Source organism: Sinocyclocheilus rhinocerous, unplaced genomic scaffold, assembly GCF_001515625.1.
Source record: "Sinocyclocheilus rhinocerous isolate Xijiao unplaced genomic scaffold, SAMN03320098_v1.1 scaffold778, whole genome shotgun sequence".
In the NCBI taxonomy this organism is placed as follows: Eukaryota; Metazoa; Chordata; class Actinopteri; order Cypriniformes; family Cyprinidae; genus Sinocyclocheilus; species Sinocyclocheilus rhinocerous.
In genome coordinates this window covers 518,517-543,282 of record NW_015650332.1, presented here as the reverse complement: position 1 = coordinate 543,282, position 24,766 = coordinate 518,517, and the positions used below count along the sequence as shown (strand labels likewise).

Sequence of the window (24,766 nt, the reverse complement as noted above, 5' to 3'; positions counted from 1 at the left end):
CAGTGGATGCGCCTGTATGCATGTTTCATACGGATTACATAATCTGAGAATATTTGTTTTCTATTTGAATTGGTTTATTTGAAAGTAGACATTTCGCTCACTATAGATATGTTTTCCTATCTGTAAGGCAAGTATACACAAGAGTTTCAGAGTTTCGCGCTAAAGTTCACAGACAGAGATGGCAGAAAGCGCTTCCTGTTTGCTTTCATTATTTTACAATAGCGCAAAGTTTTGTTATTATTGTGAGTGCACGCAAATAAACGTAGAGTCTTTACAGATTCAAAAGATGTATTACTCTTATCTGTATGACCAAAAATGTCGGAGTATTTTAGGAGTAAGTGAGCGCACCGGCGCCATCTGTCCTGCAGTGAGTGCTACTGTTCAGCTTCAACATCAGATTGAGCGGCCATGTAAAGTTGCTAATACTTACATATTTCAGATGATACGCCGTATTTGAGGACGATGAATGATCGGTGAGCGTTTGGATGTCCTGCTCGATGTACTGTATTACCATAGACCGGCCGTTAATGATCTGTCCGTCACGGACTGCGTGACTTCGCCTGTGGATTTTTTTTCCCCCTGCGACTAAGCGACTAAAAAAATTGGTTGACCAAGCCTCTTCTGGTCGACTAACGGTTAGTCGACTATTAGGGGGCAGCATTCGTTTTTATCATGGTATACAGTATTATCACGGTATTGAAATTTAGTTGCAAAAAAGTGTTGTCAAAGTATAACAGGTTTAATAACTTTATTCTTATAAAAAATAACTACACAAAATATGTTTAAAGTAAAAAAATTCACACAGATTAAAGTGCAAAGGAATAATAAAGACCAATAAGTAACACTTTACAATAAGATCTCATTAGTTAACCTTAGTTAATGCATTAACATTAATAATAAGCAATAGCTACATTTGCTACAGAAGTTATGAATCTTTGTTGCAACTTTTGATTTTAACGTGTTATTAAATATTGAAATTACCTAAGATTAATGAATGTTTAAAATAATTTAATAGTTAGTTTATGTTAACTAATGAATTAACTAATGTTAATTAATAGAGCCTTAATGTAAAGTGTGACCAAACAATAGCCTAAAGAATCAAAACATTTTCAAACAATATCTAGGGCATGTTGTAGTCCAGATTAAAAAAAAAAAAATAGCCTATTAAGTCTAAATATTTAAGTACTTGCCACTGTGATTAACACCACTGACAATACAAAAATCTGAATGGCTATTTAAACCATTTAAATACGCTTTAGAATGTAGCGCAGCTGTTTTGTTTCCGATGTTTCCGGGGTAACGGCTGCATTTCTGCTGTTCAGCGCCATCTGCTGTCAGAGAGTGAATGTGCTTTCATCCAGAGCGTCTCTCATACATTCCGCCATGCGCTTCTCATCCGTGATTGTTTACATCAGAGTGCGCATACGTCTTTCACGCAGCATACAGTGGTGTTTTGCATTGTGAGTTGTTGATGGGAAAAATATTTTTAAAATGCATTAAAAAAAATCTTAATTTGTAATAAATAGTTATTCACGGTATTTTGAAGTGCCCACGAAAACAATATCGTGCATATTCATTACCGTGATATATCGCATTACCGAATACCGGCACATGTCTAGTAGGTATTGCACTTTAAAGGTGACATATCATGAAAATCTGACTTTTCCAGGTTTTAAGTGCTGGGTCAATATCACCATAGAGTTAATTTCAACCCTCACAATACTCTTTTAATTTCCGATTTGCTTTATGTCATGTCATAAATAGTAGACACTCAAGTACTATATAAACATATTAGCTGAGCTCCCACACATTTTTTTTAAATAAGTATGGGCCATTATTCGAAGCATAAACCATAAGATATGTCAACCCTGTCATGGACATATATATTACTGTTAAATGCGTTTTCATTGCAAAATTAAGATGCAAATTATATTTTCTGAAAGGTATGATGTCCCTTTCCTAAACAGGGTTATTTGTTTGCTTTTAAATTATAAATACATAAGATTTTATGTAAACCATGTGTTTCTAAAGAAACTCATACAATTTGCACATGTATGTTTTCTTATTTGGAGAAAACTGTGATATTTGGATGCAGTTTTTTGTTTGGATGGTATGGGCCCCACACCTAACTATTGAACACACTGGATTATATAGATATGATTGAATTATTATTTAAAATATTATAGTAAAATATCAAGATGACAGGGTAGACCAGCACATGACGGGGTGGACACATAAAGCAGAACACACAAAGCATGACAAAATATGACAATTAAACATTTATTCAACTTCGAAAACAATAATATAATAATAATAAATGATATAATTACATCCTCAATCACATTGATATACCCCCCCACATTCATTTTAGTTTTTAGCAATATTAGCTACAAATGAATGCTATGTCCACCCTATCGAGTCTAAGTCGCCGACAGGGTGGACATTTTGAGCTTCACTTAGCATATTAGCTTACAACAAACGGTGACTAGCTGAATAGTTAGTCTGGTTGTTAAAGAAAATTTGGTATATTTAAACTTACATATTTTGAAAATACTGTATTCTAATCACTTCTGGCATATTTTATGCCGACAGGGTGGACATGTTAAGCTTTGGCAAAGCAAGTAAGCAAACTCATACGAAGAAAATGTGTCAATTGAAAAGTCACCAACTTGCTCACCTCAGCGGTTGAAATTCCCGCCACTGAAGAGACAAACAATCTGTTGTCCTGATGTCACTAAAGGGAATGGCCTTTTCTTAAAGGGGCGGATTCCCCAATACAACAGGGTGGACAACCATTCAAGGCACATGGACAAACTCTTCTTTTTTATTAAATTAAAATATTGTTTCTATTTACCAAATGATTAATACACTCAAATTGAGTAATCTCTCATTTAACAAAATATTAATAGGAGAACATTTTTTAATTTTATGATTTGACAATATTCTACTATCATTCAAATTTAATGAGCAGTGCATGGGACATAGCATATAACACACCCTTTCATAGTCATTTTTATGTTAAGTTATCATGGCAAATGAGTTATTTATGTACAGGACACCAAAAGGCACCCTACAGTGATATTGACCCTGCTATAATCAGGTCCCCGGTGCATCTACCAACCAAGGAAATGTGAAAAAGGTTAACCCAGCAACTTTGTTTTGGTAAGCCTTTTTCTGCAAGCGCCTGAAAAACGAGCGCGTCTGATTTTGCTCCCCTTGAGCAGTGGATTTATTGATTTATTTCATGTATATTGCTGCTGCCACACAGATCTAAAATAAACATGCGATTTATTTCTCAGCTGTTTACCTTCACAGACATAACCGACAGTTTTTTGTAACTCGTGTGTTTTTAACATAAACTTGTGTGTGAATGAGAACTTAGTTTAGTACTCACATGCTGTGTGACAGCCGCTTTTTGTACGTGTTCTTCGGGTGCACTCAGAAAACTGTATATCATAAGTTTAAACTAATATGGTTTAAAACGCATGATTTCAGAGCGATAAACATGATAATCAGAACCAAAACAGATACTTTTTTAGCAGGTACAAGCTGTAATAGCGCAGCTCTATTCTGGAAAAAAGGGGGCGGGGAGCAGCAGCTCATTTGCATTTAAAGAGACATGCACGAAAACAGCCTGTTTCTGCTTCCACTCAAAATAGGCATTTTCAAAATGATATAATAAATGATCTGTGTGTTATTTTGAGCTGAAATTTCACAGACATATTCTGGGGACACCTGAGACTTGTATTACATATTGTAAAAAGGGGCATAATATGTCTCCTTTAACGATGGTTGCCACCCATTATAAAACAGAAAAAAGGGATGAAGACACACTCTGTATCCCAATGTGCATACTATGCATCCTAAATAGTATGTGTGTCCCAAAGCATGAGATCGGCAAAGGATTCGGTTCAGAACTACAAACATGAATAAAAGGTGGTAAAAAACTACAAACATGTTGGATGTGTGCGACCGATGGTTAAGTAGAGAGGTTTAGATAAAGGGGTTTAAGTAACTAATAATCATCATTTAACCTGGTAAAAAAATAAAAAAATAATAATAATGCTATTCATGTTATTTTTCATCTGCAACAACAATGTGAACTTTTATAAACATCTGTTTGGCCATTAACTTTTAAGTGCATCATTATGCAAAAAAAATATATAAAAATATGAAAGACCCATGGCTGGCAGATCAGTATATGTTTCTTTTCTCTCTGTTATGGTAGGAAGTTAAATGAAATGAAATGTGGAGGATCTTAACTGTGACGAGGATTGACAGGCCAGTTTACGGTGACAGGAAGTGTGTAACTGTGTGACAGAGCGTCCGTTAAAGAAGCAACTGTATGACATGACAGCATCTCCCAAAGCTTGCCTACTCTCCTGCTACACACTCAAAAGTGTGTACTTTTTCTTTGTAAAAAGAGTATATACTTTAAGGGCGTAGTATACTGTAAGTAGTCAAATTGGGATGCAGCAAAACTCATGTGAGAGGAGATGACAGGCAAAAGTGAGACACTCAATCCTCAGTTAGCTCATCAGTGTGTGAGTTCCATAAAAAAGACGGGGTGTTAGACCCCAATCAACAGTTCTTTTGAACTGTTATGTTACTGAGTTATGATTACGAACTCTCTCTTTTCACACATATTTTGAGTGTGATTCATTGGCCAAATAAGAGAAAACAAAGTAAATTTGACTGATATTATTTTTTAACGTTTTCTGTAGATATAGTGAAAATATGTACTGAAATCTGGTATTGTGATAGTCGTACACCCTAGCACTGTGAGTCGAATTTTGCATTGAAAATCATTACTCATATTTTCATCAGAAAATAGAAAATGCAGTTGTGAAGAAGCCTTTCCCTGAAAGTCAGTAAAATGAGCGCTGAAGTACGCTCTCTTTATTCTCTACTTCACAAAGATATGAAGTAGATTTCACATCTTTGAACTGCCTCAGTCATGAGAGCAAAGAAAAAATGAAATTCTTAGATGTCTTCCCTCCTTAACCCCTCCTAGCCGTAATGTTAGCGTCTCTTTAAAGTCCCTTTTTCATGTCTTGTGTGTGTGCATATTTATTATTTTGGAGTGAAATGTGCGTGCTTCACATTTAAACTCCTTTTCTAGTCTTCTATCTTCTCATCTTTTCATTTCCTGTTATTTTCTCATATTGTCTTTTGTCATCTCAGCTCGTCTCTTCTCAGTCTTTTCCTATCATCTTGTCTCCTTTCTTCTTGTTTCTTCTCCTCTTCTTCTGTGACCATGTTTAGTCTCGTCTCATCTCATCTCACCTCATGCCTTCACCTCCCATTTCCAATTTCCTTGCATCATGTCTTTTCTTCTCTTTTCATCTTGTTGTCTTCTCATCTTTTCATTTCCTGTTCTTTTCTCATATTGTCTTTTCTCATCTCAGCTCGTCTCATCTCTTCTGTTCTCAGCTTCTTCTCAGTATTTTCCAAACATCTTGTCTCCTTTCCTCTTGTTTCACCTTATCTTTTCTTGTCTCAATCTTGTTTCATCACTTCCTTTCTCATCTTGTCTCATATCTTCTTTGTTATGTCCTTCTTTCCTTGGCTCATCTCATTTCTTCTCTTCTCTTATTAATTTGGTTAATTTCCTTTTCTCCTAACATCTCTTTTCCTTGCAGCTCATTTTTTTCTCCTCTTAATTCATCTCATCATTTTTATTGTCTAATCTCGCCTCCTCTTCTCCCTTCTGCTCCCGTTTCCTCTCCTCTCATTTTATCTCTTCTTCTCTTTTCTCATACCATAGTTTTTCTTACATTTAATCTTTTCTCCTCTTATTTCATCTAGACAGCTTGTCTCCTCTCGTCTCCTCTTCTCTTGTTTCATTTCGTTTCCTATTTGTCTCTCATCTCATCTAATTCCATCCCTTCCTGTCTTGTCTTTCTCATTTAGCCTTTTTACAGTAATTCTCTTTCCATCTTTTAGTCTCCTCTCTTCTGACAATTGCCATTTTTCGTACCCAGTGTTGTTCCCTTGTTATGAAAAATTAATTCCCATGGTTCTCTCCCACTGTTGCTCTCTCTCTCTCTTTCTCTGCCTCTTTTACTGTCTGTCTGTCTCCGTGTCTCACCCTAACACTGCCATGTTTACCCGTTACCATGACTTCTATACAAGTGGATGAGTGTGTGCTTGTGTATGTTTGTTTACGTGGTGACAGGCTGTGATGGGGGGGATGGATACGCATATGGTTGGTGTGTGGTCGCTGAAGATATTTCATGCATGTGTGTTTGTGTGTGTGGATTTGGTGTCCTGTTTATCCACATAGAGACTTCTGGCAGCTCTTATCTGCCTCGGTCTCATGATGATGATGTAATGCTGGTGGGAATGGAAGGGGCGGGATGTAGGGCGGCAGTACAGCTGAACTGACACAGAACTTCAAATGTACAAACCTCATTAAATCACCCGACTAAACACTGACAGTGCTGACACTCAGCCAGAAACTATGAGAGACACTGACTGTCCCATAGAATATTGATGGAGTTCTAAATGAAGGTCCAGCAGGAGCATGTTCATCTAATCCTTTCCATCTCAACACTAGCCTATACTGTATAAACAGCTGCTTACCAAATGTGTTTACCTTAAACCTCCTCAAGGATTATATGAAAATGTGAACTCATAACAAATGAGACACAGCTTAAAATGAACAGGAGTAAAAAAAAATATCCCACCCACACATAAAGTGTCAAATCTATTTATCTAGGCTTATGTCTGTGTTCTTGAATATTTAGAGATTTGTGTTCAGGGACTTGACATTCAATTTTAATGGATCAAACCAAGATATCCAAAAAGTCAGTGATTTAGTGTTGATTAAACAGTGATTTCACCTTTTTTTGAATCAGTACTGATTGTTCTTATTCATTCCTGTATTAAAGACAAATCACAACTGACTTGTTTCTCTTGGATAACATTAAGATTGAATATTGAATGAATTTCAATATGAACTCAAAAATCTCACCTCATCTTTTCTTTTCTCTTCACTTCTCTTCTCAACTTCTTTTCTTTTCTTCATCTCGTCTCGTCTCGTCTCTTAATAATTTAATGTCTTCTCATCTTTTCTCTTTGTCTAGCCTCATCTAGTCTGTTCTCATCAAAATGAACTAACATGTTATGTAATCTCTTAACTACTCTTGTTGTCTCATCTCGTCTTGTTACTTCTATTTAAAATAAACTCAAACATTTCTCAAAGATTTCATGTCTCTTCTTCTCATCTTGTCTCTTCTCTTTAAAATCAACTTAAGCATTTATTTTTAGTCTATTTTTTCCTCATCTTTTATTCTTGACATCTCATCTAGTCTCTTCTGTTCAAATAGAGCTCAGATGTTTCATCTCTGTTCTTCTCTCATCTTTCAACTTGAACGTTTGATGTAGTGTCTTCTCTTCTTATTTCTGTTTTCTTTTCATCTCGTCTCTTCTCCTCTTTTCAAAATCAACTTAAACATTTAATGTAGTGATCTTTTCTCTTTCCTTCTCATCTTGTCTCATCTCTTTTTCTCTCATAATTGGCATTTTCTTGAGAAAGTACTGTCCCCTTGCAGTAAAGCAGTGTAGTATTCTTCAGTTCTAAATCAGAATCTTTGAATAATTCATTTTGTGTCTGTGTGTGTATCAGATCAAGGTTTGTGCAGCAGCAGTGGCTTCTCAAGGAGGCTTTGGCCCTTCTACATTCGTCTCGAGGGGAGATGACGACTGTTAAGAACCAGTTAACTCACTTCCTGGAGACCTGTGAGAACAGCAAAGCACTGATACAGCAGAGTTGCATCAGTGCTGATGCAGGTAATTACACACACGCACACACATATGCACACAAAACCACTGCTTCTGTCCTGTGAACTCATTTGCTCCTATCTGATTTGTACATCTGTTACAGCTTATAGTACATGTGTATGTGCATGTGTATTACACACGTGCTCAGGCAGAATCTGAGCCTCGTGCACAGAGCACACTCCTACACACTGAGGATGACAATCATAATATATCTTGTCATGGTCTGAAATTAAAATAGGAACACATTCTCCCTCGGCCTCTGTGGGTGCGTGTCGGTGACTATGAGATGTAGGGCACGCTCTACCCGCTGTGCTGAGATAATTGCAGTATAATGATAATAGAGAATGTGAGACATTTACTATAAGTGCTGGAAGAGAGGAAAATGTCAGTGGATGGCAGGGCTGATATATACCCCATAGTCATGTGTGGTGTTGGTAGTTTTGTGGGGGTGAAATTTCTTAAATTCACGAGGATTCTAAAACCCTTCATAGGGAAAAAAAGACCTTTATACTTTTATTTATAAAAATATATATAAAAAAATCTGTAAAAAGTCTTGCCTACCCCAACCTTTTAAATGCTAGTGTGCATTGTCGAAGCATCCCCTCAAACTGATTCAATTAACTTAATAAGTTTCTTCACATGTACAAATAGCTAAATGTGTGTTTGAAGTTAAATGTTAGAGACAGAAGAAGGGTTAGGCTTAAGGTTAGGGTAAGGCATATTCTGATTTCTGTCATTCTCAAACTGCGGTGGTACATGGAGTGCCCCCAGGTGGTGTGTCATGTGATGGGAAATTTACAATAATAATAAATAAAAATGACATTTTATTAAATATAAATTATATTTTTAGTGTTCCATGTATGCTGTATTATTTATTCTTTAAATATAATTTCAACAAAGCTTAAGTTAGCATTCAAGATCGTTTACTAATGTTTAATAAACATTCTTCTGCATTATGGGATGCAAATAAGAAAAGTTTTTTTTTCCCTCCCAGACTGTGAGCTGGTGCAGCCAGCAATCAAGGAATAAGGAATAAAAAAGCCATATTGACAATAAAAAGTATCATTCTGTACATTTTTATGAAATATTTCAAAATGGCTTGTTTTTACACTGAAGTCAGCGCTTAGTTTTGAGCATAATGTAATATGTCAATAATGTAACCAGAGCAGTTTCAAGCACTCTTACACAGATGGAAGAAGTTTTAAGTTAAAAATGTAGTATTGCATTACATGTAGTTTTGTATTATTAATATTATTATTATTATTATTATTTATTATTATTATTATTTTAAACGTTTCATCATTCTAAGTGGCTGACTTTGCAGTTTTGGGGTGTTGAGCCACTTCGACGTGTCACATGAAAATGTGTTGTCTGTGTGGATGTACAGTATGATGCATAACTACATTGGCCGTTTTAGTGTAGACGGCTTTGTTGCTTATAATGTAAGCAATATAGTTTTGTGCAATCTTTGTTTTGCGTCATTATAACCAGACTAATATGTAATAAAATACTTGAAGACATTATCTTCAAACACAAAATGGGACACTACAATGCACATTTGCTACACGCTTAAATTCCTTCATTTGAATGGCAAAAATTTATTATTATTATTATTTTAAACGTTTCATCATTCTAAGTGGCTGACTTTGCAGTTTTGGGGTGTTGAGCCACTTCGACGTGTCACATGAAAATGTGTTGTCTGTGTGGATGTACAGTATGATGCATAACTACATTGGCCGTTTTAGTGTAGACGGCTTTGTTGCTTATAATGTAAGCAATATAGTTTTGTGCAATCTTTGTTTTGCGTCATTATAACCAGACTAATATGTTGTTCTGAAAAATACTTGAAGACATTATCTTCAAACACAAAATGGGACACTACAATGCACATTTGCTACACGCTTAAATTCCTTCATTTGAATGGCAAAATGTGACTGAAAAAAAGACTGCAAAATGATTGTGGTTATTGCAATTAGATCAAATAAGCACTGTCAGGCTATTAATTAATATGTGCAGGTCTATGTACGGTCAGATTTACCATTGCTTGGTGAAATTTTGCAAACAAAATTCAGTCATTGTAACACAAATCCATGTGATCTGGAGTTTTGCGTGAGGGTGAAAAAGATCCCAGCGCAGATTTTGCTCATGTTCAGTTTGGTCATGCAAAGTCATTGCATTAACTAAGGCAAAGCTGCTTGGTTTGAAAGTGAATTCTGTTTGAGCTGTACTTCATGCATCACTAGACCTTTTTGCCTGTGTACATTCACCAAAATTTAATGTGACCACACCTTAAGAGAGAGAATAGAGTGTTTCAGTGTGGGCAAGTATCAGTATTTTACAGACCGGCTCTATTGTGACTTGCATGTTTGTGCATATGTGTTCAGAGAGGTTTTGCATGTTTAAAGGCGTTTGTTCGGTTCATACATCGACATGCAAATAACTTCATGCACTGATACTAACACATGCATACTTGTTGTGTGTCGCTCAACATAGTTTTGCAGATGATTTGGGTGCCGTAGGGTGAGTTAACCTCTCGCTCACCCCTGGGGTGTGTGCCTCCTCACCACAAACGTTTGGAACCGCCTTCCTTCTGCCTGTTGCACGTTCCATAAAGCTGCCAAATTCCAGCAAGTGCGTGCGTGTGTGTGTCATTGAGGGGTGAATGAGTACAAAAGGCTAGAATCCTTTGAACCAACGGACAGGTATTTTGTTTACAGTAGCCTAAGGAGTGTTTAGGCTTTGCTTTTCCTGCCTCCCGTCTTTCAGCATACACGTGTAATGCATGCATATTTTTGTATATATGCTCTCCACTCAAGTCGGTTGGACAGAAAGCGCTCTTGAGGCTGTTTGTGCATGTAGGTTCTGCTTGTTTATGTGCAGAAATGTATGTGTGTGCGTGGGTAAGGGCCAAACCAATATGGGTGTGGGTGCAACAATTATGCGCTGCTACCTGTCTGTCTGTTTTCCACGGTTATGAGACATGAGGGGGAGATGAGATGAGAGCAGAAAGGTATAAAAAGCGAGAGAAACAGGGCAAGACAGTCTGAAAAAAAGATGAATAGATGTGTATATCTTGTTTTCCACTGCTGCAAGCTTCATGCTAATCATTAGCTCATACTAGGAGTAGATTTGATCTTAGTAAAGTTGGTGGGGGGATGTTATAAAAATATAATATTCAGAGGAAGCAGTTGAAGCTTCATATTTAAGCAACATATGGGTCGATGGCATTACGTAAATGTTTTTGGTCTGATTTATTGATTTATTCAAAAATACATTAAAACATTTTTTTTTTAAAACCAAAATAAATTCAAATTCATTTCGATGTCAAGAAATAGTAAAAGTATTGTATTTAACACTAACTTTTAGCATCATTAACTGGTCAGGGATCACTAATATCCTTCATGGCACGACACATTGCCGAACGGTACTCTTGACCAAGAAGAACATAAAATGTCGAAGTGAGTATACTAAAAATGAATTTGGATAGACCTGTGCAGTTTTGGAAGGATGTTTTATGGTGTAATAAGACCAAACTTGAACTTATGGTTACTACTTGGTTAGTAGCGATATGCATATTGCGATATTTCGATATATTGCACAGCCCTATTGGTTACTATGGTTACCTACTTGGTATGTCTACAAAAAAGGCAAAGCTTATGAGCTGAAGAGCACCATTTCCATGGTCAAACATGGAGGTGGACCAGTCTTGTTATGGGGATGCTTTGCTGTTGCACTAAGTGGAAATCTTGACTGTATGAAGGATATCATGGATCAGTATCAGGCAATTTTGGCAAAGATTGGGATGATCGTCCTGTTGGAAAGTTCAATGATCATCAAGCTTCTGTCTATGCTCCGAAGGCATCACAAAATATACATCCAAATATACTGGAGTTTAGTTCAGAGATTGGTCATAGAATGTTTGTGAGTGGTCTGTTCAGTTTCCAGATTCAAATCTCATTGGAAATATTTGGTGGAATTTTAATAAAGCAGTGGCAGCCCTGACCTGCAAGACATTCTGCTGCCATGAACAAAATTTTATGGAAAAAATTTGATTTTTCACCCAGAAATAACATTTCTGTCATTATTTACGCATCCTTCTTGTCACTGAGGTTTCTTGAAAGTTTGGTTGATATTTCTCCACACTGCTGCCTGTGGTCTGTAGAGCATAGTACAGCCGAGTACATAGTATTATGTAAATGCAGTAAGTAAATGCCTCCTCGCAGTGACTTTGAGGTGCACACACCTTCTGCTGTGGTTTGTGCCAGAACGAATGTGTCAGACTTAACAAGACTTAACTTGTGCACATACTACACTGACATTGAATCTTCAGATTGGTGCTCGATCAATGACCAAATCTTAAACTTTTACATTTGATCTCCCTTCCAGTCTTACGTATTTGGTTACAGTTTGGTGCCAGATAACAACCCAAGTAACTCTTACTTATATTTACCAAGGTAAATAATACTTTCATTTTCAAAATTGTATAGGCAGTATTCGATAGTCTTTGGTACGGATGTGTCCCTGCTGGTCATATGGCCTGGGAAAACCAAAAGCAAGTTCAGACACTCACACAGGGCAGGGCTTTATATTGCACCCCCTACACACACACATTATGCAGTAGTATGCTAACGAGTTTTATCCAAAGCATTCATTGAACCCTAACCCATGCTGGGTCAGCACTAGCAGCTGCTGTCCAGGTGCTTAGTCAGCTGAGAGAGACAGGTAGGGTTTGAATGTGTTTGAATGTGTGTTCATGTGAATGAGACAGCAGGTCTGGGACCAAATGCAACAGAGCTGATGGTAACCGCCCCATGACCCAAAGTACATCAGTCAGCAGGCAGAGGCTCGGCCTCTCTCGGTTTCTCTCTCTCTCTGTGTTCTGCTCTGTTTATGTGCAAGCACTTAATTGGTCTGCGTTGTTGACGTGAATTACTGCACCCGCTGCTGTTGTTAAAAGTTCTCTGGTATTTTCTCACCCATCAGAGAATGTGCTTTGTTGTTATCTTTGTTATGCCATGCACAAGCACTTGTGTGAGATTTTTCAGAGTTACGCATTTTACCTTCTCAGGTGATTGATTTCTTATGTGTTTCAGTCTTGAGTCACTTTATGTGGATGGATCTTAAAGGATTCACAATTTCCTCATAAAAAAGTACTTGAAGCTATGGGATGATAATGTATGTGAGGTAAATCAGATCAAATCACACTTTTATCTGTGATACAGTGGCCCCAAAATGTATTAGGGCACTTCACCCTTAATATATTGATTGCATTCATCTTTCCTGTTGGAAAGTTCAGTGATCATCAAGCTTCAGTTTATCAGGCATCACAAAATATGCATCCAAACATATACAGTATATCAAACTCTTTAAACAAATATACCGTACAATAAATTTTCTTGGATTTACTTTTAAAAAGTTTGTTTTAATTCATGTTTGATGTCTTTTCCAGTGTTTTTTTAATATCACTGTTCAAAACAATTGTGCTGATTAATATTTTTGTTATAACAGTGATATATTTGGTAACACTTTATTTTGATAGTTCACTTTAGACATTTACAACTACATCAACTAGCAGTCATTAGAATATTAGTAGACTGTCTACTATCTTCGAACACTGTATTTTGATGGGTCCACAACATACAACATAATGACTATAAGAAACTTTGCAAGTATATGTCAACTTATTCTACTAACCCTAAACCTAACCTAACAGTCTACTCTAAGAGTTAGTAGACATGTAGTTGCAAATTAATGAGAATTAGTTGACATGTAGTTGCAAAGTTACTTATAGTTAGTAGAATGTCTAAAGTGGACTATCACATTAAAGTGTAACCATATATTTTCCTTTTTCAGGATTCTTTGATAAATTGAATGCTTAAGTACTTAAGCTCTGCCCCAAATAGTCTGAAACTAGCCTACCAGCATCCATGCAAATGGCCTGTTTACTGTGTCATTATACAGTCTGCTTTAGAGGGTGGGAACTATGCTGACTGGATTACGCTGCACCGCAGTGAACTCATTGTCTTTCCAGCAGGTCAAATTAGTTTACGCTTGGGCATCTTGTTTTTACCATTATTAACTTTTCTCAAGAATCTGTTTTGCATTTTGAATTATTCTCTGGAATACTGCACATTAAAACAGGGATGAATGTGGTTGACATCAGTGCACAACACTGTCTGTCACTACAAACGAATTATTAAAACACACACACACACACACACACACAAAACAAGCAAAAAATGCAGATTCCTCTCTCTCTGACCACTTTCACAAATTAGCATCCATGCAAATGGCCTGTTTACTGTGTCATTATACAGTCTGCTTTAGAGGGTGGGAACTATGCTGACTGGATTACGCTGCACCGCAGTGAACTCATTGTCTTTCCAGCAGGTCAAATTAGTTTACGCTTGGGCATCTTGTTTTTACCATTATTAACTTTTCTCAAGAATCTGTTTTGCATTTTGAATTATTCTCTGGAATACTGCACATTAAAACAGGGATGAATGTGGTTGACATCAGTGCACAACACTGTCTGTCACTACAAACGAATTATTAAAACACACACACACACACACACACACACACAAAACAAGCAAAAAATGCAGATTCCTCTCTCTCTGACCACTTTCACAAATGTATTCTTTTTTAGAGTGTGCTCGTCTGAAGCAGCAAGTGGTCGGGTTGCAGGTGGAGCTGAAGAGGCTGCAAGAGGAGGTGCCAAACTTGAAGTCATGTCTTGATGCAGCAAAAGAACAGATTCTGCAGTTGGACAACCAGGTCCAGACCCAGAAACTACTGCAGAACCAAAACCAAGAAGCCCAGTTTCTCATACAGGGTGTGTATACCCACAGTTTAAAGGTGAAGTGTGTCATTTTTTTCCATTAGCAGCACCAAGCAGAATTGCAATAGTAATAGTAATAAAAATAATAATTTTTTTATAGTGCTGAGGAGGTTTCCTAGTCAGGTGCTGAGCAGTTTTAGCATTCATTTTCCACATTTGTCCTCTGTTTGTGTCATCCATGGACATCAATGTACATCTGGTGTGTTGCGTGTACGTGTCTATGCTGGACAGGTGTTTTAGGGTTGCATTCTCACACCTTGTCTGTATCCAGACATGCCTGTGATGTGTTTCTCTTGCTTTTTCAGTTCTTGTCAGTGTGTGTTTGTGTGCTGTTGAGTGTGTGTATTGTGATGTTTGTGTTCGGCAGGTGTTTAGGGGTAGGAGTCTCAACCCCTGCCTATTTCTTTATGGAGCCTCTGAAACTCTCAGTGGTGCAGTTAACACTTGTAAATGTTACCCTTGACAGCAAACTAACAACCTCTTTTCCACTATGAGCAGCCTATGCTCAGATTTGAAAAGATTCGGTACTGTTTAAAAGTTTGGGGTCTGTGCATATCCATCCATCCATCCTAATTTATTCCTGTGATGGCAAAGATGAATTTTCAGCGGCCATTTTACGCTGGTATCACATGATCCCTTCAGAACTCATTCTAATATGCTGATTCTGCGCTCAAGAAACATTTCTTGGTAACACTTTAGTATAAGTATTCTCACTTTTAACTAGTTGCTTATTAGCATGCCTATTATTAACATATTGGCTGTTTATAAGTGCTTATAAAGCACATGTTCTACATGGCCATATTCTAAATCCCTAATCCTACCCAATACCTAAACTTAACAACGACCTTGCTAACTATTAATAAGGAGCAAATTAGTAGTTTATTGAAGCAAAAAACTTAGGTTTGTTCATTTCAAGATTTGGACCTTGAAATAAAGTGTGACCCATTTCTTATTATTATCCATGTTGAAATCTGTTCTGCTGCTTAATATTTTGGAGAATTCTTAAATGAATAGAAAGATCAAAAGAACAGCATGTTTTAAATAGAAATCTTTTATATTATTGTAAATGTCTTTACTGTCACTTAGTTTTTTGTTTTTGTTTTGTTTTAATTAATCTTACTGATCCCAAGGTTTTTGGTAAGTATATCAAAACTGGTCATTTTTGAACATTTGTCATCTAATTCTTTCCAGACCAAATGATCTGAGCCATTACCATTCATTTTCAGCCTCTGTATAGTCTCAAAAGTTGTGTCATTTGTATCTATTTTCATTTTTTTCTTCTCAAGAATTTTGAGAAAACTTCAGACAAAATTGCTATATAAATGAAGTGCAGCTAAAAACTCCATTAAGTCTTCTGAGCTGTGAAAGAGCATACAAATTGTTCTTGGAGAAGTACTCATTGCCCTAGACTCATAAATGAAGTGGATAGATTTTTCCTTGCCATGGGAGGCAAAAGAAAGCAAAAAAACAGAGCAAAACAAAGAGCGAATACATTTAAACCTTGCTCTCGATTTATCCTGGTCATGTTACGGTGACCAGAAAGCAATTATCAGTATGCTGCTGAAGAGAGGAAAGCCCTCCTCCTAGGCACTCTTTTACCCCCATCGAGAAAATGTCAGAATGACACGGGCAGCGCAGTAGAGAGCACTTTCACCAGAAAAAGCACGACGTCACCTTAACCAGTCTCAGCCTCTCAGAGCCAGCCAGACAGCCAACTCACCAACAAACAGACGGCCCATTTTTCTTCTGAATAAAAGCCCTCTGGCCCGACCGCGTAGTGAAACGATCCCGCCAGCCTTTATGCAGTTCTGGAATACATCCTGTTGTGAGTTAGCGGACCTGCTTGCCAGCACAAACAGTTTGAGAACAGAATGACCGCTTCCTCTGGACTGTGGTTTCAGGTGTTTATGGCTTGGCCCCCAGTTCCTTTAGAAACAAACACATTTGTTTCCCATAATTTACTGTGGTTTTACACCCTCTATCTCTCTTTCTGCAGCTGCTGTTTTCACAGAGATGATGCAACACCCTAATTATTGTCTCTTTATTCGGTAAAGACATTGTTGTGCTTTCTGTGGTGTTTTTCCTCAGGAGATGTTCTTCAAAATTAGACCAGTGTCTTACAAATAATGTCTCTCTGGATGTCTGAAGTCTCGCAGCCTCTCTTGGGTATTTTTGTCATGTGGTTTATAATGCTAATCACTAGGAGAGTAGGAGAGAGACAGAGAGAGAGGTCAGAACGACTTGCTCTGGTCGGTGGCAGTAAAGGGCAGCCTCTCATCGACTCCATCTATTTAAACACTGCCTGGACCTGTGTGTGTGTCTCCTGACTGCTGCTACACGTGTGACAGTGTGTTCTTGCTTGTTACATTGATACCTTTGTAAATGTCAGTAATTCTTCATGCAAATTGGTTGATCTTATCTCTTGTTATATGTTCGTATATAGATAGTTAAAGGCACCTGAAAAGAGCTGCTTATCCATGCATTATTAATAACCATTGACAGTCATAACCGTAACTCTAAATATAGTTCAAATATACTCTAGTCAATAGGAAAATCTTTTTAAAAAAATTATTTGTTGGTGTTACCTAGTCAGTTTCATTTTATTCATATTGCACAATATATTTGACTTATAATTAATCTTATTTGAATTATATTTTCTAGATTTTTGGCAAGTAATTTTTACAGTCATTTTTACATGATGAATTGACATTTCTTGAGTATAATTCATTTCAAATATTATTTCTCTTTTAAGTGAGATTAAACCAAAGGTGCTTAAATCACAATTAAAATGCAGCATTTCATTAAATTACTTAAAAAAAGTTATTTTGGTAATACTTTACAATAAGGTTTCATCTGCTAGAAATAATTAACTATGTTAGTTAACATGAACAATATTTATATAGCATTTATTAATCTTAATTAATATTAAGTTCAAAAAGTCAAGTCAAGGTCAAGTTATTTTTATTTTTATAATAATTAAAAAGAAAACAAGTAGATAGAATAGAAATAGAATACAGAGTTCTAGTGATAGAGGGTCAAGTGTAGATGGAAGAGATGTGCTTTTAGATGGTTCTTGAAGATGGCTAAAACTGTTTGGATCGAGTTGGGCAGGTCATTACACCAGCAGGGAACAGTTAAGGTAACAGTTAAGGTAAAAATATATTGTTCATTGTTAGTTCATATTAGTTAATGCATTAACTAATATTAACAAATGAGACCTTATTGTTAAGTGTCGCCGTTATTTTAATTCCGGTTGATTCTATAAACATTGAGGCCATTTTGTGAACCAGTTTGACCGATTTATTTACAATGATCTGCCTCAAAAAACCGATTTACTCACAAATTGAACATTGCATGCAGGTTTAACTCCACGTAATGTAAGCTCTACATAAAAGCAATAGGTTGCTGCTGAAATATTTTAGAGAAGAACTACAAAAATAATTTTCAGATGTATTTACTCCCATAACATTTCTATGCCTGAAAAATACATTGGTCCCACATGCTCTTTCCTGGTTTCCCTGTATGGAAAAAATCTTTTTAAAAAAATTATTTGTTGGTGTTACCTAGTCAGTTTCATTTTATTCATATTGCACAATATATTTGACTTATAATTAATCTTATTTGAATTATATTTTCTAGATTTTTGGCAAGTAATTTTTACAGTCATTTTTACATGATGAATTGACATTTCTTGAGTATAATTCATTTCAAATATTATTTCTCTTTTAAGTGAGATTAAACCAAAGGTGCTTAAATCACAATTAAAATGCAGCATTTCATTAAATTACTTTAAAAAAGTTATTTTGGTAATACTTTACAATAAGGTTACAAAATTACAAAAATAATTTTCAGATGTATTTACTCCCATAACATTTCTATGCCTGAAAAATACATTGGTCCCACATGCTCTTTCCTGGTTTCCGTGACTGTATGGAAGGTATTTGTCCACATTCTGGTTGTTAAATGTTAGTGGAACATGTTCACAGTGTCCTGTGTGGGTTTGAGAGGAACTGATTTCATACAGCCACTAAAAATCACCTTGACACCAGCTAGTTAAAAATAACTGCAAATATGATTACATGTAGCATTAATTCTGAGAAAAGCTCTAACATCTTTTGGTTGTAGATGCCTTTTAGGTTTGTTGTATAATTAAATGACATAGATTTTAAGTGTCTGAATACGTTTTGAGGCCACTGAAGATACTCAATGCTGTCATCATACAAAACCAGATGAAGATAGGCTTGTATGCCCATAATTTGTGGGTTAGATGTCCTACATGTCGGGTGACTGCAGTAGCACAACTCTAAATCTGTGGCTGGTCTGACTCCTACAGTTTCCTGTCATCCTCTCCTCCCTCTTGTCTTTTAAAATGTCTCCTGTTTCAAATTCTTGGCCATTTTTCCTGTCTCTCTGCCCTCTTCACGATAATGAGAGAAGGGCCGAGTGAATACGGTCTCCTGAATGCTGCATCGGATGTCACCGAGCTGAGATGATGAATGAGAATGCTTTCACTGGCCTGTGTTTGGGTATAGAGTTCACCCTCAATTATTGCTGCTGGCAACCGATAGGCACCAGATTATGCTTCAGTGCTTCAAGAGAGATACAAAGCAGCAAGCGAGAGAGAGAGAGAATTACATTTATTGGCACAGGAGGAAACAGATGAATGAGGGAAGAAACCCAGATGAACATTTATAGCAAGTGACAAAAGACAGTGAAACAAAAATCTGTTTTTAACTTTTGCCAACAGTAGATGTTGAACCAAGTTGGATTTATTATGGCGCACATATCTTTCAACATTAGTTTCCTGAAGCATATCTTAGTCACCTGACCAACATTGCAGCCTGTTAAGGGTATGTGGTGTCCTGTTTTTGACTTTTAACAGGGTACTTGACCGTTTTTTTGTTCTTGACATTTTTACAGGCCTGATGGAGGAGGTGAAGACTCTGAAAATAGATCTCCAGAACAGCATGCATGAACGAGAGCATGTAAAGAAACTCCTGGAGTAAGTTATTTTTGAATAATCTACACTATCAACACATTCACATTTAGACATGTTCATGTTTAAAATATACAGTAAAATTACAGTGTCTGTAAACTATAAAATGGGCTGTGTATTTACACCAAGTGCAAAAAGCTTGTCTTTTTAGCAAAGGCCATTTACGCTAATTACAGACAGTATATTTAGCTTTTGACGTGACAGACCCAAAGGTGTTTATATCCACCTTTTTCCAATCTAATTCTTCGCCATATTCCTGTTGCATATCAGCTCGGAGAGGTGTTTATTTTAAATAAAAAATAAAGAAAATATGCAAAAAGTGGAAATAAAGTGCCTTACGGATGTATAATAGTGGGAATAATGTGCCTAACGATTATTTAATAGGCTTATAATTGAAACTGGATGTGGTGTCCTCACATTGATCCGATGGGCTGGCCACCAACTGGATGCGTGCAGCTCATATTGCTACCACACTTAAAATCGTGGCTCTCTTCCTGTATCTTTGAGGACATATTTACTGGTTGAATAAGGTTTAAGTTAGCATTGTAAGGGTGGCCTTTAGGGATAGGGACAAGTAAGGTTCCATCCATTTATGACTTTAATAAATATACACTGAATATTTTGTTATTGAAAACTATTTTGTAATGTATTACAATACACTGAAGTGCAAATAGTGTCTTCCAATATTTGCACTATATATAAACAGCATCTAACACTATTTACACTTAGGTATTTGAGTCAAGTCAAGTCAAGTCAACGTTATTTATATAGCGCTTTTTACAATGTAGATTGTGTCAAAGCAGCTTTACAGTATTAAAAAGGGAAATAGTGTGTCAAAATAGTGTGCCGTTCTCCTCTGGCCAGACGAGACCAGCAGTTTAATTCTAGAAACAAAGTCGGATTGTGCAGAGGACTCATCTGGTTCCCGTGGTCTTGTCCCGATGGCCGTCTAGATGATGAGGTCTTCGGAGGGGATCTGTCTCTGGGGCTCATCTAGTATTCCTGGTCACCGCTGACATTCAGGGCTGTCGAGGTTATCTCTAGGTGCTGATGCACCATCTGATCTGGATACAGCCTGGATCTGTTGGCTACGGTGACCTCGGAATAAGAAAGAAACAGACTAATATTAGCATAGATGCCATCTAACGATGTATCTGTCACAGATCAAGCCGGAGACAACAGGTAAGTGAATGAATAGCAGGTTTATTAACAGGTATGACTGAAGCAGATCGACTGGAACAATGACTGGTGAGTATCCAACACAAATGACAGTTCAATGAATCTTAGCTGAGTACTGATGTTTGGTTCCTTTTCAGATTAGCGGAGGGTTCGGGATCCAGGAGTGGAGGAGAGCAACGTAGGAAGAACTTCGGGGATCTAGGGGTAAGATTAAACAGGTGAAGTAGCATTCAGAGAGTCTGGTTAAGTTCAGTGTAATGAACGGTAGACCGGATGGTGAGTGACTGGAAGGAGCGTGCTTATGAATGGTGACTTGATTGCAGACGACAGGTGCGGGGAATCAGAACTCAGGTGAGCGTTATCTGGTATAAGTTGTGGCTGGCGATTGTGGTGATTCGCTGACATTACCCCCTCCTCCAGGGGCGGCTCCTGACGCCCTTAAGCGGCGACGGGGGCGACCACGGCCTCTGGGTGCGGGACGATTAGGATGGGTCCGATGGAACTCTTCTAGCAGTATGGGGCCAAGAATGTCATCCCGGACAACCCAGGATCTTTCCTCTGGTCCATATCCTTCCCAATCTACCAGGTACTCCAGCCGGCCGCCCCGCCGCCGCGAATCCAGGATTTCCTTGACCTGATAGATGGATGGCTGTTCTAGGATCTCTGGAGGAGGAGGTTCATCTGGTTCCGTGGGTTCTGGTGCAGAAGGAGAGAAGGGTTTAAAGAGGGACACGTGGAAAGTAGGGTGAATTCTGTACCTGGGTGGAAGTTGGAGCTGGTAGGTGACCTCATTAATCTGCCTCTGTATCGGGAACGGACCCATGTAACGGGGACTCAGCTTATTGCAAGGCAGGTGGAGGCGCAGATCCCGGGTTGCTAGCCATACTTTCTCTCCAGGCTGGTAAGTGGGAGTCGAGGAACGCCGGGCGTCAGCAAATGTTTTGTGCCTCCGCACTGCACGTTGAAGGTGGACATGAGCTGAGTCCCACACTCTCTCGCTCGCTTAGAACCAGTAGTCCTCCGATGGTTCTTCGGTTCAGGGGAAGAGTGGGGGTTGGTAGCCGAGTGTGCACTGGAGAGGCGTGAAGTTTTGTCGGAGGGAGTTTTGTGCATACTCGGCCCATGGGAGGAAGCAGACCCAGCTGTGCTGGTCGTCTAGGCAGTATGCCCGGAGGTAACGCCAGAGTTCCTGGATCTTGTGCTCAGTCTGGCCGTTAGTCTGGGGATGATAACCAGAGGAAAAGCTCACTGTGACCCCTAGCAGTCGAAAGAACGCTTTCCAAACGTGTGAAATTAATTGCGGCCCCCGGTCCGAGACGATATCCTCTGGGATTCCGTAATTCCTGAAGACGTGTGAATAGAGATTCGGCAGTTTCTAGAGCCGTGGGTAATCCCTTGAGGGGAATCAGTCTGCAGGCTTTCGAAAAGCGATCTACTGCCACTAGGATGCAGGTGTTGCCTTCAGAGTTGGGTAAGTCAGTTACGAAGTCAATTCCCATGTGAGACCACGGTCGCTGAGGTATGGGTAGTGGCATGAGCTTGCCAACGGGGAGGTGACGAGGAGATTTAGACATGGCACAGACTGAGCACCCTCGGACGTACCTGATGACATCACGGGACATACTGGGCCACCAGTACTGAGCTTGCAGGAGCGAGAGGGTCCATTGGCTGCCTGGATGTCCAGAGCCCGGTACATTGTAAACTGAGCCCAAAAGGGGTAGTCGTTGAGATGTGGGAACATACGTCTTCCCTTCTGGGCCTCCCAGCGGAGCCGGTTCGGTGAGAGTGGCAGCTTGGATGTCCTTGACGATATTACACACAATGGGACTTACAATCAGGGCTGGAGGGAGAATTGGCTCAGGTTCTGAGGGTGAATCTGGTGAATGCATTCGTGACAATGCGTCCGCCTTACAGTTACGATTGAAGGTTCTTGTGTCAAGTCAAGTCACCTTTATTTATATAGCGCTTTTAACAATACAGATTGTGTCAAAGCAACTGTACAGCATTAATTAGGAAAATATTGTGTCAATAATGCTAAATGATAATAGTAAACACTCAATTTTCAGGTAAAGGCAGTTCATCATTGAATTCAGTGATGTCTTCATTCAGCTCAGTTCAGTTTAAATAGTATCTGTGCAATCAAGTCGATGATATCGCTGGAAATTAAATGTCCCCAACTAAGCAAGCCAGAGGCGACAGCGGCAAGGAACCAAAACTCTATCGGTGACAGAATGGAGAAAAAAACCTTGGGAGAAACCAGGCTCAGTCGGGGGGCCAGTTCTCCTCTGGCCAGACCAAACCAGCAGTTCAGTTCCAGGCTGCAGCAAAGTCACATTGTGCAGAAGACTCATCTGGTTCCTGTGGTCTTGTCCCGGTGGTCGTCTGAGACAAGGGCATGCCATTCTTCTAAAGACGTAGCAAGTACATCGGTGTTATGGGAAGTGTTCCCGGTTCCGGTTGACCTAATTAATGCAGCCTAAAAATCCTTTAACGGATTTGAATAATAAAATGTTTTAGTGTGTTATGTGTAAGCCAGGTTAAAGAGATGGGTCTTTAATCTAGATTTAAACTGACAGAGTGTGTCTTCCTCCCGAACAGCATTAGGTAGATTATTCCAGAGTTTGGGAGCTAAATAGGAAAAGGATCTGCCACCCGCAGTTGATTTAGATATTCTAGGTATTATAAAATGGCCAGAGTTTTGAGACCGTAGCGGACGTGAAGGGCTACAATGCAATAAGAGCTCGCTTAAATACTGAGGTGCTAAACCATTCAGAGCATTACAATAATCTAACCTTGAGGTCATGAACGCATGAATTACCATTTCTGCATTTGCCATTGAGAGCATAGGTCGTAATTAAGATATATTTTTGAGATGTAACAATGCGGTTTTACAAATGCTAGAAACGTGATTTTCGAAGGAAAGATTGCTATCAAATAGCACACCTAGGTTCCTAACTGATGCTGAAGAATTGACAGAGCAGCCATCAAGTATTAGACAGTGTTCTGGGTCATTACATGTGGAGGTTTTTGGTCCTATAATTAACACCTCTGTTTTTTTTTCAGAATTTAACAGTAAGAAATTACTAGTCATCCAATTTTTTTATATCAACTATACATTCCGTGAGTTTTTGCAAATATGGTATGTTTCGTTGGGCCACGAAGAAACATAGAGCTGAGTATTATTAGCATAACAGTGAAAGCTAACGTCTCCAGGTTACGCATGTAACCATGTTTCCCCAAAGGGAACGAGACGCAGGGATGCCGTAAGTATGGCCCTGAGATGCAGCGTCTCGTTCCCTTCGGGGAACCATGGTTACATGCGTAACCTGGAGACGACCGCGGAGGAAACGTGTAAGAAGAGGCCACTGAATGGCCACCGAGAGGGGCGTGGTAGGCCGCAATGGCCACCACGAAGACCTCTAGGGTGGAATGGGTCAACCCTGCGGATAAACAGGCCTGCTGGAACTCCATAACTGTACCAAACAGGCAGTTAGCTGGGTCGAACTGGTGGTCTCCGCACCAAGAAGTACAGTTTCCTCATAGAGGGAGCTCTGGATGGAGAATGGTCTCAACAACCTTGGTTGAGAGACCGGAAGCTATGAGTTGTGCCTCCTCAGAGGAATCATACTCAGCCCGGCCAGAACGGGGCCACTGTCTTGCAGTCGACTGACCTCGTTCGAGTGCACTCTCTCCAGAACTCCCGGGAGCAGAACAATCGGGGGAAAGGTGTACAGATGAAGCCTCGGCCACGTCTGTACCATGGCATCCAGCCCCAGTGGAGCTGGATGAGTCCGAGAAAGAACCAGAGGGGACCGTGTGATAACATCTGAGTCGCAAACAAGTCCACCTGAGCCTGGCCAAAGACTCTCCAAGTCTGCTTCACCCCTCGGGGTGAGGCATCTATTCCCCGGGCCTCGGCCCCTGCCTCGACAGGATGTCTGCTCCCATATTGAGATGCCCAGGAA

At 38.8% G+C, this 24,766-nt stretch overlaps 1 protein-coding gene across 1 annotated transcript in view; it reads left to right on the top strand.

Moving 5' to 3' along the window:
• The window catches only part of LOC107711768 (trichohyalin-like), a 160,560-nt gene that overhangs the window by 52,766 nt on the left and 83,028 nt on the right, over positions 1-24,766 (top strand). Inside the window, exons 5-7 of the mRNA XM_016516814.1 lie at positions 7,631-7,794; positions 14,435-14,620; positions 19,547-19,628. Coding sequence (XP_016372300.1) covers positions 7,631-7,794; positions 14,435-14,620; positions 19,547-19,628 — 432 coding nt within the window. The remainder of the gene's footprint in view (positions 1-7,630; positions 7,795-14,434; positions 14,621-19,546; positions 19,629-24,766) is intronic.